Source organism: Onychostruthus taczanowskii, unplaced genomic scaffold (genome assembly GCF_017590055.1).
Source record: "Onychostruthus taczanowskii isolate IOZ18803 unplaced genomic scaffold, ASM1759005v1 scaffold10, whole genome shotgun sequence".
Lineage (NCBI taxonomy): Eukaryota > Metazoa > Chordata > Aves > Passeriformes > Passeridae > Onychostruthus > Onychostruthus taczanowskii.
Genome location: NW_024496526.1, coordinates 4,965,882 through 4,990,619, shown reverse-complemented (window position 1 = coordinate 4,990,619; position 24,738 = coordinate 4,965,882). Strand labels below are relative to the sequence as shown.

The 24,738-nt window shown below is 40.0% G+C and overlaps 1 protein-coding gene across 1 annotated transcript in view; it reads left to right on the top strand.

Annotated features, from left to right (window-relative positions):
* CNTNAP5 (contactin associated protein family member 5) overlaps positions 1 to 24,738 on the top strand; it is a 197,340-nt gene that overhangs the window by 39,995 nt on the left and 132,607 nt on the right. The window contains exons 5-7 of the mRNA XM_041405185.1: positions 14,553 to 14,700; positions 21,581 to 21,784; positions 23,739 to 23,923. Of these exons, the coding sequence (XP_041261119.1) occupies positions 14,553 to 14,700; positions 21,581 to 21,784; positions 23,739 to 23,923 (537 nt within the window). The remainder of the gene's footprint in view (positions 1 to 14,552; positions 14,701 to 21,580; positions 21,785 to 23,738; positions 23,924 to 24,738) is intronic.

Here is a 24,738-nt window from a genome sequence, read left to right as displayed (position 1 = left end):
ACAAGCAATTTTTTTTTTCAGCAGTATGGATGTCCATTCAGCTACTGAATCTTCCTAAGTGAAATAGAGTTTGTAAGGCTGGCTAGGAGGGAGGGATGGGAAACTGATGGACCACGATACCGGATCTGTGTTTGATTTCCAGATAACTTAGCAGTCACAATCCCTGGTTCTGACTAGTCAAATTAAGGATAAACTTTCTCTTTGAAAAACTACCTGTGTCAGTACTGGTTTTTTTTTTTTTGTTCAAGGAAAAGGATCATTTTTGGTTACTTTTTCAAAGAGAAACTTTGAAATTAAATTAGATTTTTATTGTTTTTCAGAGTTCTCCTTTTCAGTATAGTTACTGGAAAATAAGCCAATGAATAAATAGTTCACAAATAAAATTAGTTGGGTTTTTGCAGGTTTTTTTTTTTTTTTCATTTATTCACAGTTTCCTATGAAATGTCACCAGCTTCAAATAAGAAATTTCCTTAATATGTTTCACTGAGGGAAAAGAAATAGATGTTGTTCAACTCTTCTGTCAGCATATGCTTTGAGACACTGAATAATTATGAATCTCAATATACCCCTTTATCTAACAGCTTATATGTTTTATTAGTTTTGTGGTTTCTGAGGTTTTGTTTTTACTTTAGAGGGTTGGTGAAGAGATCAGTAAAATTTAGCAACAGATTTGACAATTAATGTAGACAGACCTAGAAATCTGACAAGAAAACACATCTGGAGATCCCTAGTAAAACAAAGGCTACTGGGTCCACAGGTTTTCTGAAAATTATGTTGGGTGTTTGGCTTTCATGTTCTAGTAAACATGAATAATAATTCCCCAATCTCCTGCTATGTCTGTTATTCATGATTTTTTGGCTCTGTGTTGTATTCTACTTCAGACATAATTTTTTTCAGGCTAAACAATCCCAGTCTGTTTAATCTTTCAACATTCTGAAGATATTTTGTATCATTGGCCTACTTTATGGCTGTTTCTATTTTTTTTTTTTTCAATTCAACTATGTATTTGTCAAATGGAGAGACAAAAGCATCACAGTTTTCAAGCTGGGGTCACATAACTGTTAATATATAACGCAATTTCAGTGCTTTTTGGATAGCCGGTTCTCTTCTTTTTCTTGCAGTTCCTAAAAATCTCTTTGGGTTTTCAGCCATTTTTGAGTCCAGAACTGATGTTTGCATCCAGCAGTTTAAAAAGCTTCAGGATTCCTGAATGACAGTAGAACATTTCCAAGCTATTTCAGATGGGGTGTGTGGTGAGGATAATTTTGTCTTTGTGGTGTGGTGCTTTACATTTTCTGATCCTCTTTATATTCTATTTTACTGCCTGGTCATTCCATATCAATCAGATCCTTGTGCAGCTTTTCAGTCAGTCTTTATTTTCACAAGCCAGCAACTTCTGTGTTATCACCGAGTTGTGCTAGTTCTCTGTACTCTGTGTTTTCTTCAATATGACATTTACGAAGCCAGAAATAGCATAGATCAGAATAGATCGTCAAAAATGCACATTTTATTTTGTCATATATGAGATTGGTTTGGTTGGTTTTCTTCTTTCAGTGGTTTTGAACAAAAGTTGATGGAAGTGCGAGTGCACAGTATCAATTATATCATCATTATCAATCCATAAACTGATTCCTTTGAAGGGTAATAATAAATTTGTAAGGTCCATATTTCCTCTTAAAAACAAGATGTCTTTTAGTCATTATATAATGATCTACTTGTTTGTTTATTCTGATTTTTAAAATAATTTCTCCTAATTTATGGATTTATTTGTGAGTGGGTACCACAGTGTGTCTTAAAGCCTCTTAAAACATGCTCCTGCATTTGCTGCCTTCTGTTTTTCTGCTAATGAAATACATTTCCTTGATAGGATAGCCATCACAACCAATAATTGAGCAATTTTATACTGAATTTCTAAATTTTGGAAGAATATTAACTGATCTTAGTGTATTTTCTCTGTTTATTTTGTGTTCTATTTTGGTACTTCAATTTAAAATAATTTTCTCATCCATAACTGAAAAAGAGCCCAGAGCTGGAAGTACCCTAAGCTGTATACTGTACTCTGATCCATGAAAAGAATTAATTCATCATCTCAGCAATGGCCTTGTCTTTTTCAAGGCTATCTTGCAGCATTTTATCAGGTTTTTTTTTCTTATCACATATTCAGAAAGGTATATATTACTGGTTCTTATGCCTTTTCTCAAATTATTTAGAAATTTTAAAGTTCTGTGTTATGCTGGTATTTTGTACTTACCGAGCTGATCCTAATTTCCATTTTTATCCTTTAATTGTGAGTTCTTCTTTACAGGAAAGTCTTCCTACTACAAATAGCTTCTCAGTCTCTGATTTTACCAGATGGTTTTTACTTCTTTCCTTTTAAAGAAATTTAAAAGGAAAGAAGTAAAGCATAAGTGGTTTTGATTTATTTTAAATCTCCAATATGATGACTTTAAAGTACTTATATGGCTCTCAAAATAATTTACCCTGTTGTTACTTTTAATTTCAGACTAGCAAATCTTAGGTTTTATGGTTTTGTTTCTTGAAGTTAATCTCTGCTTTAAAATAATACTTGACGTTTGTGTGTAGCTCTGCATTTGTGTGTTGAATTACAATTTTGTGTGGGCAGTGTTGCAGAGAAGCTCCTCAACAGCACTGTTTTCATCCTGAGTGCTGGTTAAGTTTAAAGAGGACATTGTGTCTGTGTCTTGGGTACCTTGCCTGCCAACTCCAGCAATTATGCATTTCTGTTTTCTAAAATTTGGAGTTTAAAACGATAGGACAATTACACTCCCTATTCAGAGGTGAAAAAGGCTTCTCTTTGTTCTCTCTAGTCTTGGATCTTTTCTTAATGCCTTATCTACCACTGAATGAAATAACATCACATGGTCATGTTTTTGGTAACCCAGACCTAACACACTAATGTGGAAGAATTTCAGTGCATATGGATGTTAGAGTGGTCAATAGTAACTCATTGTCCCTATTGGCTTCTAAGCTTTCTTTTAGGCATAGCACCTTTCTTTTTTACCAGTGTTCCCCACTGCATCCTTACAAACTCTGTACCCTTTACTGTCTCCTTGATGTGCCTGCTTTCCCCTCATATGTCTGCTGGGATGTGTTCACACAAGGCATAACCCCAACCCGGGTTAGTTACATTTCCAGAATTAGCACATGTGCCTTTGGCATAACCATAGACACCTGTATTGACAGGCTCAGCATAAATTTTCTGAGGTTGTGCTGTACTGGTTAAAATGAGTGCATTTTGTTCCATTTCTCACCTGTAATCAAGAGTAATCAATGGACTTTAGCACAATTCATTCCTCAGGAAGTCACATGAACACCAGTATGGGAAGAAATTGGACTCTCTGAAAATGTTAATCTGACACTCTCCAAGGATACCATAAAATAAATGATCAGGGAGCCTGTAGAATTGCTGCATTTTCCTTTATTAATAATGTGTTGATTTAGTGGTGTTTTAAGAAACTGCTGTCAAAGCTGTGTGTTCTCCACATGGGTACTGGTTCAGGTGTTCATTAATGCTGTACTGCAGAAACTTGGTGAGTTCAAATGTGCATGAGACTGTAGCATGGATGCAGAAGCACTTGAGGGTATATCCGTGTCCTTCTTTACTAAAAGTTAAATTTGTATATTTGCACAGTTCTTTTCTGTTTGCCAGAGAACAAGCTTGTCTTTGAAGACTGAACTGTGAACGTACATCTTAGCCCAGCTTATTATTCAGGCCTCTCTGTGTGCAAAGGGTTTGAAAGGAAATCCTGTAATAGGTTAATTTTCCTCTCTGTGGGTTGCATTGTCTAAAAACACTTGCTTCTTTCTTCCCTTCTTTGTTACTTTTCAAGGTGTAGCTACTCATACTGCTTTCAGGATAAAAAGAAAAATACCTTAAGCACAATGCCTTCATCTTAATATTTGCAAAAGATGTTAGGTGTTCTTATTTCTTGTTCTAAAGATGAGCTCTTTCATGGATCCTATTCATAGATCCTTTCTTTCACCTATGATCAGGAGATAAAAAGAATAAAAGAGCCCTGTGTGCTAGATTTCACACCTCAGGAGAAGGGCTTGTTAAGGAGCTATTGATTTCCTCTCTCCTCAACTCCCTCCTCTTTTCCCATACTCCCCCCCATCCTCAACTCTCACCACTTTTGCCATACTTAAATGGGAAATATTGATACCATTGGAGAGGCTTCTAAGATTTCTAGTTTTAAGTGCTTGCCTAGCTGTGATTTAAGGAAAAACTGTATGGAAGTGAAAGGAAAAAGGGCAGCTTACAAAAAGCAGCATCACCTACCTTGCTGTTAGAGAGAAACAGGTTCTCTAGGATGATCCCCCTCGGGGAAGGGACAAGACTGAAACTGTTATTGAAGGCCCTAGGCACAGTCCAGTGTGATGCATCCCAGTTTGCACATTTACAGAAACATCTATTGCATAGAAACTCCTCTTATTGAAAGAAATTATTTCCATCTTCCTTCTCTTGTGTTCATACACATAGAGGTAATGCTTATTTCAAAATCTGTTTCTTACAATCATTGAAATTTCAGACTCCCTGAGAAGTTCCCATAATCTTCTAATTTCTAAAACAAAAGTAGTAGAACAGTTTTTATTGATGGTCTGATGTGATCTTGGGCCTGCCAAGTGTATCACGACTCCATATGTCCTACCATAACAACAGTAACAGGTGTTATTTGTATGCCAGAAAAAATTACACTTCAGAGTCAGAATTTCAGGCCTCCTCCTTGGATCACTAACAGAAAGTTAATTTTTTTTTTGTGTTATAGTTTAGAGAACATCATGATCTTCAGAGCCTACTGCTGAGGATTGTTTGGTGTGGTTGGCATAATGAAATGTGTGGTCGAAACTTAATGGGTAGACATGCATTTGGAAGACATTGCACATTTGCCTGCCAAGATGCTGCAAAAGCTCATCTTACTTTATTGCAGGAGGAAGAGATGTGGTTTCTTTAAGTTGCTTTAGTGTCCTCAAGATTAATTTAATGTGGTTCAGTGATGGACCTCAATGTGAAAGTGCAATGACAAGACTCAAATGTAGGATGCTGCAAGCATTACAGTAACAGTTTTGTAGGAGGAAAATACGTCAATTAAATATAGCTCTCCTGTGGTAGAGACAAGTCTGTGTAATTCACTGGGCCACGACTATGGCTGATGTACATGAGCACGGTTTCACTGCTCTGAGGGGTGGGACTGTGGCTTCGTTGCCAACCACATGGAAGAGCAGTAATGGGTAATAGTCTGAGGGCCATACCAGGCTGGGAATTTTCCTGGTGATGTCTTTAACCCAGGCCCCAGGAAGGGTGCAAACTTCCATAAGAGAAAGATCTGTCCAGTGTATTGAACCCTCTGTTCCCCTGAGAAGGGAGTTACCTCCTATAACCTGTCTTTTCTGCCTTATGGAAGCTGCTGTGGGGCAGGGGGGAGAAGGATATAACAAAAATATGTGTGTAGGCACCTGCATTTCAGTGCTTTATAGAGCACTGGAGAAAATCAAGCCTACCTATTTTTCCTCTTTCACAGGATATTACTTTACTGATCCAAAGGCAAATGCTATGAAACTTTATAACAGCGAAATAATGTAAGATAATGAAGCACAGTATTCATCTGAGGTCACTGTTGCATGGAATAACTAACACCTCTCTGGTGTCATCTTGCTGGATCCGTCTGGCAAATTACAACCAAAGAGATACTGAGTGTACAGCACCAGCTATTTAAATGTACTTTGATGAAGCTAAACACAGGGAAGGTTCCCAGAGTTCCCCAACACTGCCAGACATAAACACATTCACTGCATTGTTAATCCCACTAATTTAATGTAAAGCATGAAGGTCTCCATGAGATTTATGCAGAACAGCTGAAATCTATGATTAGTGTTGGCAGCAGAAGAGCAGTTTTAGTCTGTTGGCTAAGGTTAATGTAGTCAAGGTACTAGGAAAATATTTATCCTTGTTGTGATTTAGTTTAAAATACTATCTTTATGTAGGATTGCCTTTAAGATAAAGTGAAGGAGGCTGAACAGAAGCAGGAATTAGCTGCCGACTTTTAGCTTAGACTTGTAATTTACAGGTTTAATTTTGCTGCTTGCTTCTTGCTTCTATTATTATTTATTTATGTAGCAGTGACGATATTAACAGTGATAACAGCTTCACCTCCAGGTGCTCGAAAGACAAAGATGATTCTAAAATCTAAAGGTAGGGATCCATTCTCCATCAGTACAGTTTTGTGAGATGCAACTTCACATATGTATGCAAAGGGTGTCTCAGCATGGTAAGGAAATTGCACTTGGTTCATTGCTGGGAAGAAGAAGGGCAACCTGCCCAACTACAGATTGGATCAGGCATTTGGGCTACATCTGTATGAGGAATGGAAGAAGACAGAGACCATTTTCTCATCCTGAGGTCAAGTGATGTAACTCGTGTATTACCCATTTGGTAAATTTGCTTTTCTTCAAAAGAGATCACTGTACCCAAGCTGCCTTTTGGGAAAGGTCTCTGGCAGATACAGAATCTCAGACTTTGCCAAGGTACAGTTTGGCAGACTCTGGAAACAGATCAACACTAATTCGAACTGTTTAAAGATCAGACTGTCCATTTCAGTATAGAAAGGTGGTGCTGAACAAAGCAAGAAAATAAATCAGAATTTTCTAGGGGTGAATCAGAACAGGGAAAGAAAAATGTGCAAAGGGTTAAAAAGTTCTCCAATGTTTTGTTTCATTTTCTTTGGTCTAAATAGAAGTGTTTCATTCTCCTTAAGGGACACAAGAAACTTCATGTTTCTAATGTCACCATCATTACTCACATGTTTTTTATTTTGATACGGACCTATTTAGAAAATAATATTATATAGATTGTCTCAATGGCTAGTCTTAATTTTTTTAAATGTTTTTGCTTGCAAAATATTTTGATGATGTAAAAATGATGGGTTTTGTTGGAAACGCTGAGATTAGCTCTACCAGCTGTCAGGAGAAGGGTAATAAGCAGCATCCTTAATATAAATGTGGTTTACTTTGGGCAGTCATCTATCTGATGTTAATGATGTTCTTAACAGCATTTGTTCCTGTATTTGGAAAGCAGCTAACCAGACAGAAAGGTATGAACACAGTGTAATGTGGTGGATTAGCAGCAAATAACCTTCTCACTTGAGCAGATCATTTAGGGAAGTGGTGAATTAGTATGGACCCTGACACATTACTGCATCTCTTCTCCCCTACTTATGCAGAAACTGCCAGTAGCTCAGAGGTGTCTAAATGATGCTCAGGAGCCCAGGTGGACACTGCAGTGCTGGAGCACAGCAGTCAGCCCCTCAGTAAGTAGAAAGTGTAATACAGTCCCAGTATGACTCCTGCTTGATCAGGAGTCATTTTAATCCTTGCTGTGTAGGGAAGTTTAACTACCTCTTTGTAGATTTTTTTTTTTTTTTTGTTAGGGGGTAGAGGGATGAGATGGAAAGCTGTCACTTTCTCAGATAATATGTTATGGGAGGATAATTTTGACAGGTGCCTCTTCCATTCTTTCCCCCCCTGCTCCTCCCTAATAGCAGCTCTGACAGTGTGCCAGGGGATATTGTTTCTGAGGTTATTGTCTGACACTGTGCCAGGGGATATTATTTCTGAGGTGCTTGTCAAGGCTGGGTGTTTCACAAAGAAAAATGTAGCTGCTGTTGGGAAAGAAGAAACATAAGCAGAGAGGAGGCTTCTCTTTATGAAGGTAGGATAGGGTTTAGACTGGCTTGAGTCATAGTATTGGAGCTGGAAGCTGAAGCATGAGTCTGGAAACAGGCAAATCAGCTCAGAGGGCTGTTAACCAGAAATAACTGTTTACCTTTTGTCATGAAGACTATAGTGCATTTATAGGAAAGACATGAAGTGGAAAGAGATGCTCAGAGGTGACTGATGTGCTAAGTGGACACAACATCCCCTCCAGGTTTTAGTCCCTGGACCAGGCTGACAGCTGTTTTCTCTTGGGCTCAGGCTGAAACCTGCTTAAATTGGTGGAAAAATCTCCCATTTATTCTCCTAAGCAGGCAAGTTCCTCCAAGGAAATTTACTTTGTTTCTACAGAAGGTTTGAAAGAATACTGAAAGAAAATTTAACTTGTATTTTGAGAAAGAGAAATGGGAAAGCAAAGTACTTAGATTTGCCATCCATATACCAAATGTACCTCTGTAGTATTGAAAACAGAGCTCTGAACTTCAGCTCTTAAAGGAGCTGAGCAGTCCTCCTTGTCATCTTTTCCTTTTTCCCATGGTCTCGACCCCTCTAAGAGTAAAAGAATTTTTTTAAGGCCAGGTGCTGAAAGAGCACAACTCCCAGGGGCCAGGTCCTGCCATGAACTCTTGAGCTGGGCACTGAACTCACCCTCGAAACGAGGAGGAGCTTTTAGCAGCTCCCAGTCTGGGCACAGGGAGAAGGAGATGACAGCAAAGCAATTTCACTGTGTTGCTTTGTGACAAGATATTAACAGTTCTGTCTTGATGTGTTAGGCAGGACTTTTTCCATTACATAAGCAAAGTAACATTTTTCACCGCTGGCATTCACAGGATGCAAAAATGGTAAAATGTGAAAAATCCCCAAACATTTAGACTTTGAAATAATATTTTAGGGTGTTTTTCTTGTTTGTTTGTTTGTTTTTTTGTTTTTTTGTTTTTTTTTTTTTTGTGTTTTAGGGCTGAGCTGAGGTAAAAGGGGCGAGCTTCTACAATTGCCTGAACTGACAGTTACTTTTGTTTTGCAGCAGAAACAAAATGTATTTTTTAATTTTCATTGTTTCAGAAACTTGTAGCCACAAACCTGTCCAGGCCTAAGGTGCAGCTAGCAAGCACTGATGCGGTATAATTTTTCTGTGAAAAGAAACCCTGTAGCATCCCATTAAAATCAGAGGGTGCTGAGTTCCCATATGGTGTGTTTATTGTGTCCTTGTCATGGTAGCCCTTGGTCTCTTTCCACACATGCAAGCAGAGACTTAGGACCCCTGCCATAACCTGGTTTTAGTCACTGGATTTAGTACCCACACCCAGTAGCCCCACTGAGTTGCATTCCAGGTGACACAGACTTCAGCAGAACTGAAATCCCATTGTCTTTGGAGAAGATAAAAGTTTGTTTCAGCCTGAAAAATGTGAAAAGCTAGGCAATGCTTTCTCCTTCCTCTTTGAGATTTTCATGTTGTTTCTTCATTGAAAATTCATTCTTTCCTTAAAGTGCATGTACACTCAGGCACTTGGGGGTCATTCCCCAGGAAGTATGTTCTGTATCACTCCTAGCTCGTGATCTTTCTCATCTGGCTACGGAAGTTCAACGGGGAGAATGACATTGTTTTGCTCATAAGTACTGCAGTTCTGGGATTTATGACAGTCTTAGCTGCTTTTTGTCTCCCTTTGGTTCCCTCACTAAGCTGTGGATAGCTTGAAACAAGTGCCCTCTTGTCCTTTTCTTCAGGCACTGGAGACAGCGCACTCTGATGTCACAGGTGAGATTTGAAGGTGGAGTGAGTGCTCTTTTCCATGCTTGTATTTCTTTTACTGAAGGTTGAAATGTTGTAAATTGCTAACATCTGTGTTGTGTGCCCTCTGCACATTTATAATCTGATTATTTCTTTTCTCTCAATTCAGCTCATCAGAGTTACTTGGGCAGAAATGAGAGTTTTCAATGTATCTTCAAATCCCTCCCCTAGAAGGTAGTTAACCTCAGGTCTGCCTGCTCACCATACAGGGCTGAGGATTGTGCTGATGTTGCTGCTTGCATACTCATTTTGAACCCATCCCATTACCCGTCTAACAAAGTGGGAGAGCAGAATGTATTCAGCAGAGCCATTATGGAAACCACCTTCTGCAAGTCTGTAAATAAGTTGCCATTCAGTGTGTAGAGAGTTCGTGCTGGGGGAAGCTGAGATAAAGTCCTGCATCTGATCTTATCTTTTGAATTAGCTAGGCTTTCATGAGCAGACACTTGCACCCAATTTCCACTTGTCTGTAGGGAGGTGGAGACCAGTCTAAGAGTTTGGCCAAAGGATGATCTGAAGCTCATCAAGTCTCACTGGTATGATCTGGCATAGCTCTGAATTAATTCATGAGGTAAAGAAACAAATATGTGTCTTCAGGGTTATTAAATGACTGTCATATTTCTCCATAGTTGTGTGACATTTTCCTGAACTGACCTTGAAAAGCTTTGGGGATCCCTCTGAATGGGAGAGTTGTGAAAATAGCCCCTTTAGTTGAATCATTGTTTTTCCTGAGGGACTCATCCATGCAAATTCCAGGCAACAACAGCAGTTTTGAGATTTATGCTTCTTTTTGAAATTTTCTTTTTCGTTTAAACTGGAGTTCCATTTTGTCCTTTTCACTACAATCCATGAACTAGGTGAGCTGAGCATTGGGAGGAGCACTGTGCATGCTTGTCTCTGCCATTCTTCCCTACGTGCTGACAGCTGCTGCCCAAGAGGCAGCGCTGAGCCGGTTGGACTCTGCTCCAAACCACTGCAGTTGCTCTCCCCTCACCTTTTCATGCCAGTGGGACCTGCCTTTGCTGGCTCATAAAAAAAGCCTCATAAAATATTACTGTGGTGCTGTGGTCTGTGTCACAGCAGAGCACCGTGCAGCCAGGCATTGTGAAACAAGCTTGGTCCGAGGGGCAGCCCTGGCCGGCTGTTAACCTTGTGGCTGTGGGCACTGGGGAAAAGCTTTTGCCTTCAAGAAGCTGGTGGCAAAATTTGGCACTAATGGAGCTCTTTGATTTATAAGCCCCATAGAATGCCAGAGGCAGAATTTCCCATGTAAATCATCCGTCTGTTGTGTTTACAGGGCTTGTTAAAATACACAGATTGAAGGGCTGTGCTCCCTCCCAGAGCAACTATGTTGCATGGGAAATGCAAGTGCTTTGTTTTCTGCATTTTTTTGTCATTTTGGTCCATTTTGGGAATGAATCTTTATCAACAACAAGTTGTAATAGAGGCCATTTCTCAAGAGGGCTTCTGCCATTCTCACCGATAGGTTTACCGTTAATCAATATTTGAACCTCCAGGGCTGCAAAATCTGGTACTGCATCCTACTTTCATCTCCTTTAATGGATGGATTTTTTTCTTTGTCAGCTGTGGATCTTAAGTTTTCAAGTGACCATCTGTGGCAATTGGCATTATTCAGTCAATGGTCTACAGCCCACAGGTGGTCCATAAAGCATCAAAAGGTGATCTGTGCAGCAGTGGGAGTTGGAAGGAAAAATCAAAGCAGTCCTGAAGGCACACACAGTGACACCCCGTCGGTAGCAGCAAGCAGGGATGTGCCAGCAGCACACAGAACCATCTTGTAGGCACAGATCAATGGGTACAGCATTGCCTGTGGATTTCCTTTCTCTAAAAGGGTCATTAGCTCTTTGCTTATCAGAGGAGCTTGAGAAAAAAAAAGTGCTATAAGGGCAGTATTGGCCCTTTGAATAGTTTCTTTTTACCAGTGTGGCTCTTTCAGTGTGGGAAGGATGTTTTTACATAGTTGTCCATCAGGTTTGGGGTGAACAAACTGATCTGGAGGCTGGATGTGAATAATTCTGGCTCTTGCTTGAGGTGTTGAGGGAAGATCCCTAGCAGAGATGCCAGCGGGTAGGCAGCGAGATCAGCTTGCAGTGGGTGTGGTGCAGCTGGGAATCTTTTCCCTGGCAAAAACACAATCTCCTTGATGGCACAGTCACTAAAGTATGCTGGACACCCCAGATTCTTTCACAGTATTAAGGTGTACTTTTCTTTTGTCTCTTACTTTTCACCTTTGCTTTCACTCTGGTCATTGCATTTTAAGCTTTTCTTCACAATTGGGAGGACTGGAAAAACCCTCTGTTCCCCCTTTGTTGTTTTTCTTCTTTCTTTTTTATCTTATTAAAGGTGAGACATTTACATAATCACAGGACTCCAAGAACATGAAGCAAACAAACAGAAAACAAGTCTCCTTTACACATCTTATATATCCATAAATGTCTTACTAAAAATGTGGGGACTGCCACAGCTGTGACTGTGAGGCTTCTCTCTACTGACAGTTTCATTACTGGGAAGAACAAGATTTTTCACCTGAAATATAAGGAAAAAAAAATCTAGGAAAGACTCTCTGCTGGAATTTGAAATTGGCTTCTATGTGGAAAGCAGTATGAGTAAGATCAGGACATATAGAACTACTGTTTGTTCCACTCCTCAAAACATACCTGCTGTATTTGGTTAACTTTGAATTAACATCAACATTTCATTAAAAAAAATAATATAGCTTAATTTATGAGAGATTAGTTAACTGTCACATAATACTTGTAGGAAACAAGATCTTGTGCATAAAAAGTTCAGAACTAGAGGTACAGGAAAATCAAAGCTTTGAGGACAACTGGGATAACCAAAATGTTCCCATTTTCAGCCTGATAAGCTCTTAATAGAAATAACTTTACAGATCTGTAATGGATTAACCCCAACCATTACCTGAGCCCCACACAGCTGCTCACTCTCCCTCTGTGGGATGGGAGAGAGAATTGGAAGATTAAACATGAGAAAACTCATGGGTTGAGATAAAGACCATTTAATGGGTAAAGCAAAAGCCACCCACACTTTTGCAAGCAGAACAGGGAGTTTATTCTTCACTTCCCGTGGGCAGGGAGGTTTTCAGCCATTGCCAGGACAGCCAGGCTCCATCACATGTAATGATGACTTGGGAATACAAATTTTATCACTCTGGAACATCCCCCTGTCCTTCTTCCCCCAGCCCTGTGTGCTGAGCACAGTGCTGCCGATGGGATGGGATGGGATACCCCTGTGGTCAGCTGGAGTGACCCCTCCCATCTTCTCATGCCCTCCAGTCTCCTCACTGGTGGGATGAGGAGCACAGGAGTCCTTGACTTTGTGCAAGCACTGCTTGAGAATAACTAAATCGTCTCTGTATTATCAACGCTTTTTCCAGCACAAATCCAAACCACAGCCCCATACAAGCTACTGTGAAGAAAATTAACTACATTTCAGCCAAAACCAGCACATGATCACATGTTCCGAATGGTGGTTTTTCAAGTAGGTAACTGGGATTGTGAGAGATCATTTCAGTAACGTTGTTCATCTTCAGAGGCAGGCAATAACAGCAATGAAATGCAAAGAGTGTTTTAGGAAGGGAGATATATGTGGTCTTTTGCATTCATGATGGGGTGGAAAATAAGGCCTATTGTATATAGAAGAGAATTTCCCCAAGTTACAGTTTTTAATGTGAAATGAAATAAACTAGGTATGGTTTCAAATGATTGTGCCTTAGAAATGTTCCAGAATATTGTTTATTTAATATAGTTCTAATAAAACAGTTGAATCCTGAGTTCAGTTTTACACCATCTATTATAACATTTGGAAAAATGTTGGAATGCTTGTATTTGAGGAAAAAAATTGAGTGGAGATGAACCCCTAATCTCTTTAGCACATCCTTCAACCATCAGTATGAATTGTAGGTGTGTTTTAATGGGTTTATTCCAATTTTGCTCACAATTACATTGTGTAGGTGAATGGTGCCAATTTTTGAACTGCAGAAGCATTTTACACTGGTACAACTTTTTGTGATGAAATTTTATGCTTACAAAATGCAGGACCTCTTTTACAAATATGGCTGTCCTGTGAGATTATGTTTTTGTGTGTTCTCTCTTTGCTTTTCATGTTTTACAAAACTGTTAGCTTCAAATTTCAATCCTAGCTGAATTACTGAAATGTTCTGAGGATTGCAGGAAGTCTGTGATATTCCTGGGCCAATATTACAGATAAGGGTGTAAAGATGAATTGAAAATGCTTCAGGCAGGAATACAGCCTTGAAGTTTTTCTGAAGGTTTGTCTCTGAAATCCCTCGGTCATTCTTCATCCATGAGAGAATTTCCTCTTGTTAAGTTATAATTCTGACTAGGGCCATTAATTTTGGCTTGCTGTTGCAGGCAATTAATTAAATAGGTAAGGAAAGAAATTAAATTATTATGTTTGCATGCTTTAACTCTCTTGAGTGCAAACACAGTCAAAATGCTGATTCTCCTGTGTACTTACTCAGGCTTTTATCTCTTCCTGTTCCTTGCTTGAATTTTCTGTTGGGTATCTGGAAGTACACTGTCCTGTTCTTCTTTCCAGACTCTCAAGAACTTTATTGGCTTGTGTCTATCATTTAGTACTTCCATGAGTGCACCAAAGGCTAAATCAAGCCCCATCCTTCACTGTGATGACAGGACCCTGACTATTTTATGGTTGATGGAGTATTGCAGTATTGCATGGAAATAGCCTGGGTTAGAGAAGTTGTGCAGCATCTTCAGTCTCATCCCTGTCTACAGCCTGCTTTTGTAACTCTGTGTGTACATCCCCCCACTCTGCTGAGGTGCTGCTGTCTCCCTTGTTTCCCTTCATAAGAGATGCAGCACTTAGCAGAAAACTTGACAATAAATTTAAATAATTTTAAGTAATTTTTGAGACTAAGAATTGTGAAGATGGGTGACAGTTCCCAGCCTTTGTTCAGAGTGCTGCATTCACTTCTTGTTGCTTAATGTCTCACCAAGGCTCTTTGTCCTTCCAGGTTTTCACAGGCAACAGCAATGCTGACAGTGTGGTTCACCACAAACTGCTGCACTCCGTGAAAGCTCGATTCTTGCGCTTCATCCCCCTGAAGTGGAATGTTGGTGGAGGGATAGGACTGAGAATTGAGGTCTTCGGCTGCTCTTACAGTAAGTGGCTGCATCTTAACCCACATTTTGTCAAAGAGCTTTTATGTTGGGCTGGTGGTGCTGTGGAAAAAGAGTGCAGTAAAAGTTTTATGAGTTAAAATGTAACATGAAACACATTGCCATTGTTTATTTTTTCCAGTAGTTGTTCTTGCCTTTCTGCCCAGGGATGTGCTGCCCATCTCAGTCAGCTGGTGAATCCTCCTCAGGGATGAGCCCACCACAGAGCAATTTGCTGCTTCTGGGAGAGCCAGGCAGTCAGATGCTGCAAAACCTCCTGCCCCCTGGATGTCACAAGGCTAATGGGGAACTTTATAGGGCTATATTTGCCTAAATAGGCAATTTTGTGAGTTTAAGGCAAGTTACCCAGTTGTGAAGTGCTGTGCATTCTGCAGCTCTAGTTGTATTTGAGGCTGATGACTTTATAGCTTCAGAGTGCAAAGAACCTGTCTGCTGATTTAATTGCTTTTACATGACAGCTTTCTTTGGCCACTCTTAACACGAGATGGTCTTTGGAGATATGGTCTGTAGTGTTTTGGACTTTGGAGCAGCCTGCAAATGTTGCTGGCTTGGGGTGTTTTGGTGACAAATCTTGTGGTAGTGCTGCAGATGTCTGACCTATGACTGTGGCAGACTGTGGATGTAAGGCAAAAGGATTGATGCAGCTCCATGGCAGAAAAGGGAAGTCCACTCATGAGGAAATACACCTCCAATATTTGTTTCTCAGGTGACTTTGTGTTCATTTTTGTGACTTGAGATGCTTCTGGAAATGGGGGAGATTTTGTTGTGGAGAGTTCAGGGGATTAACAGCATCTTGCAGATAAATTTGGTGTGGTGTGGCACAAGTGACCATCATGTGACACCACTGCACTGGTACACCCCATTTAGCTTAGGTCCTTATCTGTTCCTCCCAAGCACAGATAACGGGCTGTAGCAGAATAAGCATGAAAACTAATTGGGAGAAAACCTAAGTTCATCTAAGCTGAATGAAAGAGAAGTTTATTAAGCTTTTTGATTCACATGTTCTCACTGAACAAAGACACAGCTCTAGGACTCTCTGGGACCTTGTCACTGCCCATGGATCTTCGGACTGCTTCACATGGTTTCACAGGAAGATGCTTTTGGTCTCTGTGTAGGTCTGTCTTCTAGAAGGTTTCTCTACCTGCACAGGCAGTGTGGACTGGCCTACAACTGCCTGGTCTCGATGCACAGTCATTAGGGCAAAAGATCTTTTCCAGGTATATTAGTGAATATGTAAACTGAAATCTGAAATTCAAAATCAACTGCCTTTGGTGACATAATTCTGAAACAGCCAGCTAATCTGTTTTCAAGAGCTTTCTTCTACCAGACCTCTGCAGTGAAGAGTATAGTCCAAACAGTTGTGTTACAACTAGAACTTGACCTTTGGGAAGGTTGAAACTTTTGTGGCTCTTTTTTCATTTTTTGGTGGTAGTGCATGTGATGTACTACATGAGCACTACTTTCATGTCAGACCGTGGTTGTATTTTCTGTGATACAAAGATGATTTCAGAATCACTTGCAGGCTGAGTTTTCTTGTGTTATCATCTCAGTCTTCATCTTTGTCCTGTACCCTGCAGTTGCAGGAAATAAAAGTGCTTGTGCAGAATTAAGGTATGAGATTAAAGTGAGCCAGAAAAGAAATAAAGGGATTCATAAAACTTTTACAGGGTGCTGAAATATTCATTCCATTTATATAAATGTGCCATTTACATTTCTCTCTGGCAAATTGCATATGCCAAGCAATACCTGTCTACAAGTTGTGCTTATATAGTTTTAACTGACTTGGCTACTCCTAACCCAGACACACCAGCACCGTACAAAAGATGTTTGATCATTTATAAAATGTCATCTTTAGTGGTATACTGACAGAATATCTGCTGCAGATCCTGAGCTGGTGTACAGCTACATAACTGCACTTTGTAAAGCTGATAGCAGACAGACTCATCCACCTTGTTCAGCTGTAGCATAAGAAATATTAATAATCTGGGGAAAATAAATTAAATTACAAAGCTTCATTTTTTTTAGAGACAGGCTGTTGACCAAGCCAGGAAGGAAACTGAACTAGAAGAACAAGTATATTGAATGTGCACTACCTTCATGCATGTGTCTATATGTACATGAAAGAAGGAATGTGATGCTGAGAGTAGAAACAGCATCAGCTGATACAAATTCCTCTGGAAGAGCCATGTATGGCTTCCCTGCTGCCTTTTTAGGTGAAGGTGACAGTCAGGTGGCAGTAGAAGGCTCTGTTAACCCATTTTTGGTGTATGACTCCTATGCAGTATTCTCTGCCCGAGAGGCCCCAGGAGCACAATCCTGTGCCAACTTTTGCAAGTGCAGCTTTCATTGATGGCTGTTTAGCAGGGGGCACACAGAACGCATCAGGTCTTGTAGGTCACCTGCAGGGTGACACTTTGCCAGGACACAGCAACAAAACATACTGAGGAATCCTGCGGTGTGCATTGGATGCCAAAGTGGGTAACTTAGCCTGGAATGGTGCTGTGCTGCTGCTGAATGGCACTTGCTGTTGCTTATTGCTTCTGCTAGAAATAATTTACTGTGAATTTGTTCCTCAAGTCTCCCTGTCAAACAAAAGAGCATTCATTTTTTAGTTTTTTGGGCTTTTTTTTTTCCTTCTTCCCTTTATCTTTTCACTTTCTATTTGGCTGCCAGTTGTCATTGTTTCTTTGCAAAAATAAAAACATGTTTTGAGCAGAAAAGCTATTTCAGATTATGAGTGTACCTGATGCTATCCCATACATATTGAAGTTCCTATGAATAAAGGACTCCAAGGGTATCATATAAGCTGTAATTCACAGATAGCCTGCTAAATGTTTACTTCCTTCAGAAAGTATGTATTTAAATGAAAATTGATTACATTTTAAAAAATTCCCTTAAATATCTCATCTGGTATCCTCAAAATAGGCACTGAAATAGGAAGGAGAAGATCTGAAAGCATACATTAATGTTTCCTGATCAGATGGTGAGTTCTGTGGAAAGTTCCACGCAGAAATACGTGTAAGCCCTTGCTGTCCCTTTGCAGCAGTGGCTCCAGCAGTGTATTTGCAGCAGATAAGCAGAGCTGCAGCAGAGGACATGCTCAGACAAATGGCAAACCATTTGCTTTTGGTGCTGGAGGTGGCAAGGGGTGACTACTGTATCTTGGGAAAAGTCTTGTTAGCTTAGCACAAGAAATAAGAAAATTGCTGGCACAATTGCTTTTATAGGATAAGATTTATAGCCACGTTGAAGATGCTGATCATATTCTATAACTGGTTAACAGCCCAAGGTGCATCAGCAGAATTGGGTGGATGTGCGGTTAACAGGATGGGATACCCCAGGAGAAACAATGATAGTGTGTGAGACAGGGTGTCTTCTGAGTGCAGGATCCTTCATTTGCAGTTCAGGACTGTGATTTCTCGTATTCTGCTGTCATTTCTTCAGGGAATATGATCTGATATTGTGCCTTTTTATTTAGCGATATTTTTACTGGAATACTTTTCCTCTTTTTTTTCTCTCTCTCTTTTTTTTTTCTTTCTTTTCCCTCACCTTCCTTCATCCTCTCCTTTGTCTTCCTATGAGATAGAAAATAACTCATTGCAGAGTGTCTTATGGTCATTGACCAGTCATGTTTGTAATCAAATGCACAAGGTAAATACCCAAGTGATTGCTTACCCAAAAGAAGCAGGGATTTTTGACAGGGGTAAAGCTGCATGGCAGAACAGGCACCTCTGAAGTAGTCATCCACACTCATCCCTTGGGTTGCATGTCTGAGAGGGAGGTGGGCATGGCTTTAGGGTCATTCAAGCCAGTAAACTGAGACTGGCCAGGGGACGCATCTGTTCAGACCAGGATTGTCCTCTTCCCTTCTGCCAGGAGGGAATTAAAGATTCCGTTCGTTGGTGCAAGCTCAAGACTAAAAGTTCTTGTCTCACATGGCAACTGTTCCTAGACTTATTCTTGGTTTAGAATATCTTTGCTAAGTAAGTGTTCAATTTTCCCAAAGTTGCTAGGAGGAAGGACTTTCTTCTTGGGTGTGGCTGTGTATCCTCTCTGCTGCTGGGAGCAGATTGCTGCACGAGTAAGCTCTGTGCTCTCATACTGCTGCCAGCCTGTCAACAGCCTTGTTGATGGGGACAGTGTAGAGAAGAGCCCAGGATGAGTAAAGTCTGTCTTCAGGGAGCATAAGAACACCAGCAGGCAGTGCAGGATGAAATCACATGTTGTGTTTTAGTCTGTTATTACTACAGATTTTCTGAGACTTGAAACATTTTGGATCCTCGCTCACTTGCTGGAAGAGGGTTCTGGACATACATGGACTAAATAATCACTAAGCAAACACCAAACAGGTTTTCTGGAGTGGCTGTTTTTAACAGGAACCAACGATTTGTTGTCATGCAAGCTGCCACTAATGACTTTTGACTGCCAGTGTTAGCATTTATTTGACATATTCTCGTTTCATTCAGGGCTGTTTATTGGCCAATGTGCTCACAACTGATAATTAGTGGAGCAGAGCTTTTCAGAAACAAGTTTTCCTTTGTGATATACTCTGTAAATGTCAGTAGTAGAGCTCTTCAAGAAACCATGTTATGCTGTGGCTTAATGGAGAGTTAAGAACAAGAATTGAAGTGTGAATTTAGATTGGCTGGAGCCTTGGATCTTAGGAAAAAGGTTGAAAAAGGGCCACTTTTTGTGCTGCATTGAATCAGTGCACCCTTGATCCTGCAGTACCTTTGGGTTTTAAGAGCTAGGAGAAAAAACAACTTTAGTTGCAAAATGCTGTGGAAATCAAAGACTGTAAATTCTTTATAAGCTATTTCCTAATTGCTGCCTGTGTTGAAATGAAACCATTTTTATAAGACACTTGTGATTTACTTTAACCAAATTGTAGTATTTAATGTAGTTAGGGGAAATCCACAAGAACTAAACTGCCAATTTAATTCCCTTTATAGAAACTGGCAGTCAAGGTGTCAATAGAGAGAAGTCAGCAATTCTGAAGAAGCTATTTCATAACACCTAATTCAGAAGTTAAAAACAGATGGCAGGAATACTTTCGTGTTTGTGATAATTCCTAAACTAGCAACTGTTCCAGAAATGAAGGGAAACAGCCTGTTATAATTCTGATATCACAGATGAGAAGTTTGTCTTAGTTTGTTCAAGAGTGAATTTTCCCCAGGACTGAGTTTCTTTGTAGTTTTAGTCTCATAAAAAAAATCACTTACCTTCTGATTTGGAATGAAGTTGGCTATGGAGTTACAGAATTTTGCATCAAATTGAAATGTTGTGCTCCCTGCAAGTTTGTAAGTGTGCCATCAAACTCCTGTACAAACTGTCATACTGACAGGCAGAAATTTTCATGGTAGTTTCCATGGTAACAAATCACTAACCAGCTGCTTTATTTTCTGAGCTTTTAATAGTTTTTAATTGCAAACCTCTTTAATTTTTTTTTCAAAAAAAAGAAAAAGAAAAAGAAAAAGAAAAAAAATGTTAAGCCCCCCCCCCCCCAGCTGCTCTTATTGTTTTTGACTTTTAAAAAGGAGCAGATGAAACTAGTGTTAATTCTTAAAAGGATAAAAGAGCTCTCAATAGAGTTTAGGTGACTTAAATTACTGATTTGAATCACCATACAGTTGCTGACTGGAAGTCTTGATCATATGAACCTCTCAGTTATTTTTCAGAAGAAAATAGAAAACTGATAGCATTGGTTTATCACTGAAATGTATGGTTTGTAAACAAAGAGTCTACATTCTTTCTTCTTGGGCGCTAGGAAGGTGTTACTTCTCTTCGTGAATCTGCCTTACTAGTTGTGTAGTTTAGTAAACCTCTGTTCAAATTCTTCATTGTCTGGTATTCTTTATTTCTAATATTTTTCTTAACAACAGAAAATACCTATTGACAAAATTGATACTTTATACATAAATTGTGTCAAATTGCAGTTGGATAGAAATTGGAAGTGAAGCAATGTATGTCAGTCAGATGTTTGTGTACAACATATTACTTAAAAGTATTTAAAGCTACCTGAAGTATTCCAGTTAGAGATACATTTAAAATTTTGTTTAAAAACATATTTTGCTTAAAAAACTACTTTATAAAGCCAAGAGAGTACTTCAGACCACTGCTGCCAAAGAAAATATTAATTGCAAGTGAGGAACAGAAAGCTTGTTTCCTACCAGAATGACTGGGATTTTAGAGGCTGGCTGAAGGGGAAAATATGTTTCTAATAGGATTTTCAAAGGTGTATAATCAGTTTAGATGCCCAGTTCCCATGAAATCTCTTCAAAAGCTTTTTGAATTGATATTTGGCTATCCCTGCCAGCCTAGGCAATTTGCATACAGAAACAGGGCTGATAAATGCCCATCACAAGCAGGCAGCCAGCCCTCGGAGGCTGAGGGGATCCTTATCAGAATGCAGAGGTGGATGCAGGCATGGCTGACATGCAGGAACAGCTCAACAGACACTTGTGAAGCTACAAAAGTGGAGTGAGTACTGAAGTGTTCAAAGTAATGAATAACATCCTGAATGCATTTGAGATGAACAGCAAACGTGGCGAGGGATGTTCTGGAGATCTGAATGTGATGGAAGGCACCTGTTCTGTTCTCAAAAGTTAAATGAGAGAGAAGTGTTGCATGAGGAAGGCAAATGCAGAGGGGTTCTGGTTTTATCCTCATGTTCCCTTTCTCCAGCAGAGGGGGAGGATTGGAAATGGATGAAATGTGGTTGCCCAAATGACCTCTACATCCTGTGGATGTACACTCAGGACAATACCTGACTCCAAACTGTATTTGAAAAGATCCTGAAAAAAATACAGTCCCTCTTCTGATGCTGCCCCTCCTTGCCATTTTGCCATTTTCTTTCTTCCAGAGTCAGATATTGCAGACTTTGATGGCAGAAGTTCACTTCTCTACAGGTTCAATCAGAAGCTTATGAGCACATTCAAAGATGTAGTTTCCCTGAAGTTCAAGAGCATGCAGGGGGACGGAGTCTTATTCCATGGAGAAGGACAACGTGGAGACTACATAACCTTGGAACTGCAGAAGGGAAAGCTCTCCTTGCACCTCAACCTGGGTAAGGGTAATTAGGATTACTGGTTTGCATATAAATCTATTACTTATACTGGACAGTATCTGAAAAGTTTAGCTGATATTAACAGAACATTCTGTGTGCTGATGTCATGCAGGACATGGTAGCTGAGCCAAGAAGGGACCTTGACTTCTCTGACTAGTGCTGAGCGAGGCAGAACTAGAACTGCTCAATGGCTAGTTCTGATTCTTCACATACCCTTTTTTTTGTTTTTTGTTTTTTTAATGTGTGTGTAGGGTTTTTGTATTATTTTTAAGAACAGCATTCTCAGGAAGTGGTCTTTCGACTGCAGAAAAGGTTTATTTTTGGTTTGTGTCTAATTTTTTTCCATTCACTCTGTGATTCAGAGCTGAGCTGAGAATACAGAATTTCAATGATAAGATACTGGTCAAAACATTGTTCACACTGCTGTCTGTTTCCTTCCTGAAAACTGAATATTCCTTCTTCAGTATCTGTAAGGTTATCACTGTATGATCATGTTGGATCAGAGCATCAGAGGAAAGGCTGGCTTAATTTCTTTCTGTAGAAGATGCTTGTTTTTTCCCTGATGAATACACTGAAGCACTTTGATAATGGTATGGACTACTGCAGTAGGAGTGATCATATCCCCTCTCCCAGCCTTACTGCAAAATCTTTACTGGCTTCATCTCTGGGTGTCCCATGGTACTGGCCTCAGCAGTCTCTGCTGGCTCAAGTTTCTCATACTGAGGGGCTTAAGTTGGGCATTTTCCCCCTTGTGCTTAATTATGTTTGTTTTAAAAATCAGTAACTATTTTCCACAGCTGTTGGATTTCATTTTTACATAAGCTCATTAATTGTTGAGTCCCCAAGTTGTGCTTTCTTTGTTTCCCTCTTTCTTTTTCAGCAAAGATTGGAAATGATAATGCATCACTTTCTGATTTGGGATTTGGATGTTACTTGGACCAAAAAACTTTGTCCTGAAGCTCTGAATGGGGGAATCTACCCCACTGAATTGTCCTCTTACAATTTTTTTTTTGCTAGGATAAGAATATACTACTGTTAATTATATTATGTAACTTCTTCCAGATAAGATACGGTTGTGAATGTCTATTCTGAGATGAGTTGGACTTTTTCCTTCAGCTGTAGCCCCAAGTGTACAAAATTTTAGCCATTTCAGGTCCTCTTTTTTGCATTCATATGTCATGGCAAGGGTTTTGATGACTTCTCTTGAATCTGCTTGCATCTTGCCTGGCAATTTTGGAGCATGTGTTCTCTCCATTCTGCAGGAGTGTAAAAGAGGATACACACTCCCTTTCAGTGAGAGACTCTGAAGTGTTCAGAACTGTAGCCAGCTGGAAAACAGAAAAGGGTTTGAAATTACTGGGTTAAAATTGCCAGCCTAAATATTTTTTATGATTTGTGATCTCTACTTTTGGAGAGCTAGGCCAGGTTTAAGAATTTATGAGCTGAACAAAACACTCTTATTGCTTCACTGACTAGTGCCTTTTTCTCCCTCCCTGCTTTTTTAAAAACAGTTTTCTTGTTAAAATGCAGAAAGCACAGAGCTGACAGTGAAGTGTCAGGAGTGGTCTGTTGATGTGATTAGACAGAAGATTTTGGTGTTACCCAAAGGAAGCTCTTAAGCCACCAGGACCAAAAAGGCCTGGAAGAACCAAGGGTACAGACAAAGTAGTAATGCCCTGCCTGCTGCAGTGTGTGAGTGCAGCATCTGTAACACCTCCAGGTTCATCACAAGGATTTCACAGGGAAAAAATGTGTGTGTGGTGGGGGGATATACACACATGTATGTGAATAAGGGATCCAAGGGATCTAAGGCAGTCTTTGAAAAGGATCTGTTTCCAAGAGCTCTGGCTTGCATCCTGGAGCTCTGCTTCCTGCTTTCTTTGAGTCCCCATGCTCCAGTTAAACTGAGTCTGGAGGTAACTCTGGTGTCTTCTGCCTCTCTGTGCCACTCCAGGGGACTCCAACCTGCACTTCAGTAACAGCCACACGTCTGTCACCTTGGGCAGCCTCCTGGATGACCAGCACTGGCACTCAGTTCTCATAGAACGCTTCAACAAGCAAGTGAACTTCACAGTGGACAAGCACACCCAGCACTTCCGAACAAAGGGGGATTCAGATCACTTGGATATTGATTATGAGGTGTGTGAAGCCCTTTAAGTTATAACCTGTGAATTGAGGTATGAATTGCTATAAAATTAATATGATGGAAAGCAACCACCCTATGAGCTGTTTCTTTCCAGCAAAATCATTATTTAATATTCCTTCCTAGAGAGCTCCTTTTTTACTTTACCAGCATAAACTATGTCAGTGTAACTCCATATATGCCAGCATCAGAAAGTGCCAAATCTGTGGGCAAATAGGCATTGCATTATATTTGCACTTCAAAGTATGGCAGACTTTGAATAAATGAGAAGTCATAGCCTGGGTTCTAGTCAAATGTTCAGGGAGCAGCTGTGTTATCATCTCCATTATGATTTTAATGGCATCACTGTGCACCATCATTGCATTGAATTGAGCATGACTGTGGGGATTCCAGCCCTGAGTTGTCCCTCTATCCAGACACCACTTGCTTGAATCACAGCTCTCCACATAGAGATGAACAGGTGAAAAATTATTGTATTGCCAGCAGGAGTGGAAGACCTCCAGTATGCAAGGAAGTTTCACCGAGGTGGGCATCTGTGTCTTCTCCCAGATAGCAAATGACAGGATTAGTGGAAATGGCCGCAAGTTGTGGCAGAGGAGGTTTAGACTGGATAGCAGGAAAATCTTCCTTACTGGAAGAGTTATCACACACTGAAATAGGCTGCCCTGGGAAGTGGTGGAATCGTCATCCCTGGGAGTGTTCCAAAGATGTATGGAAGTGGTACCTGGGGATATGATCTAGTCATGAACATGAGGGTGCTGGGTTGGATTCAGTCTTAGAGGTTTTTTCAGTCTTAGTAATTCTGTGATTC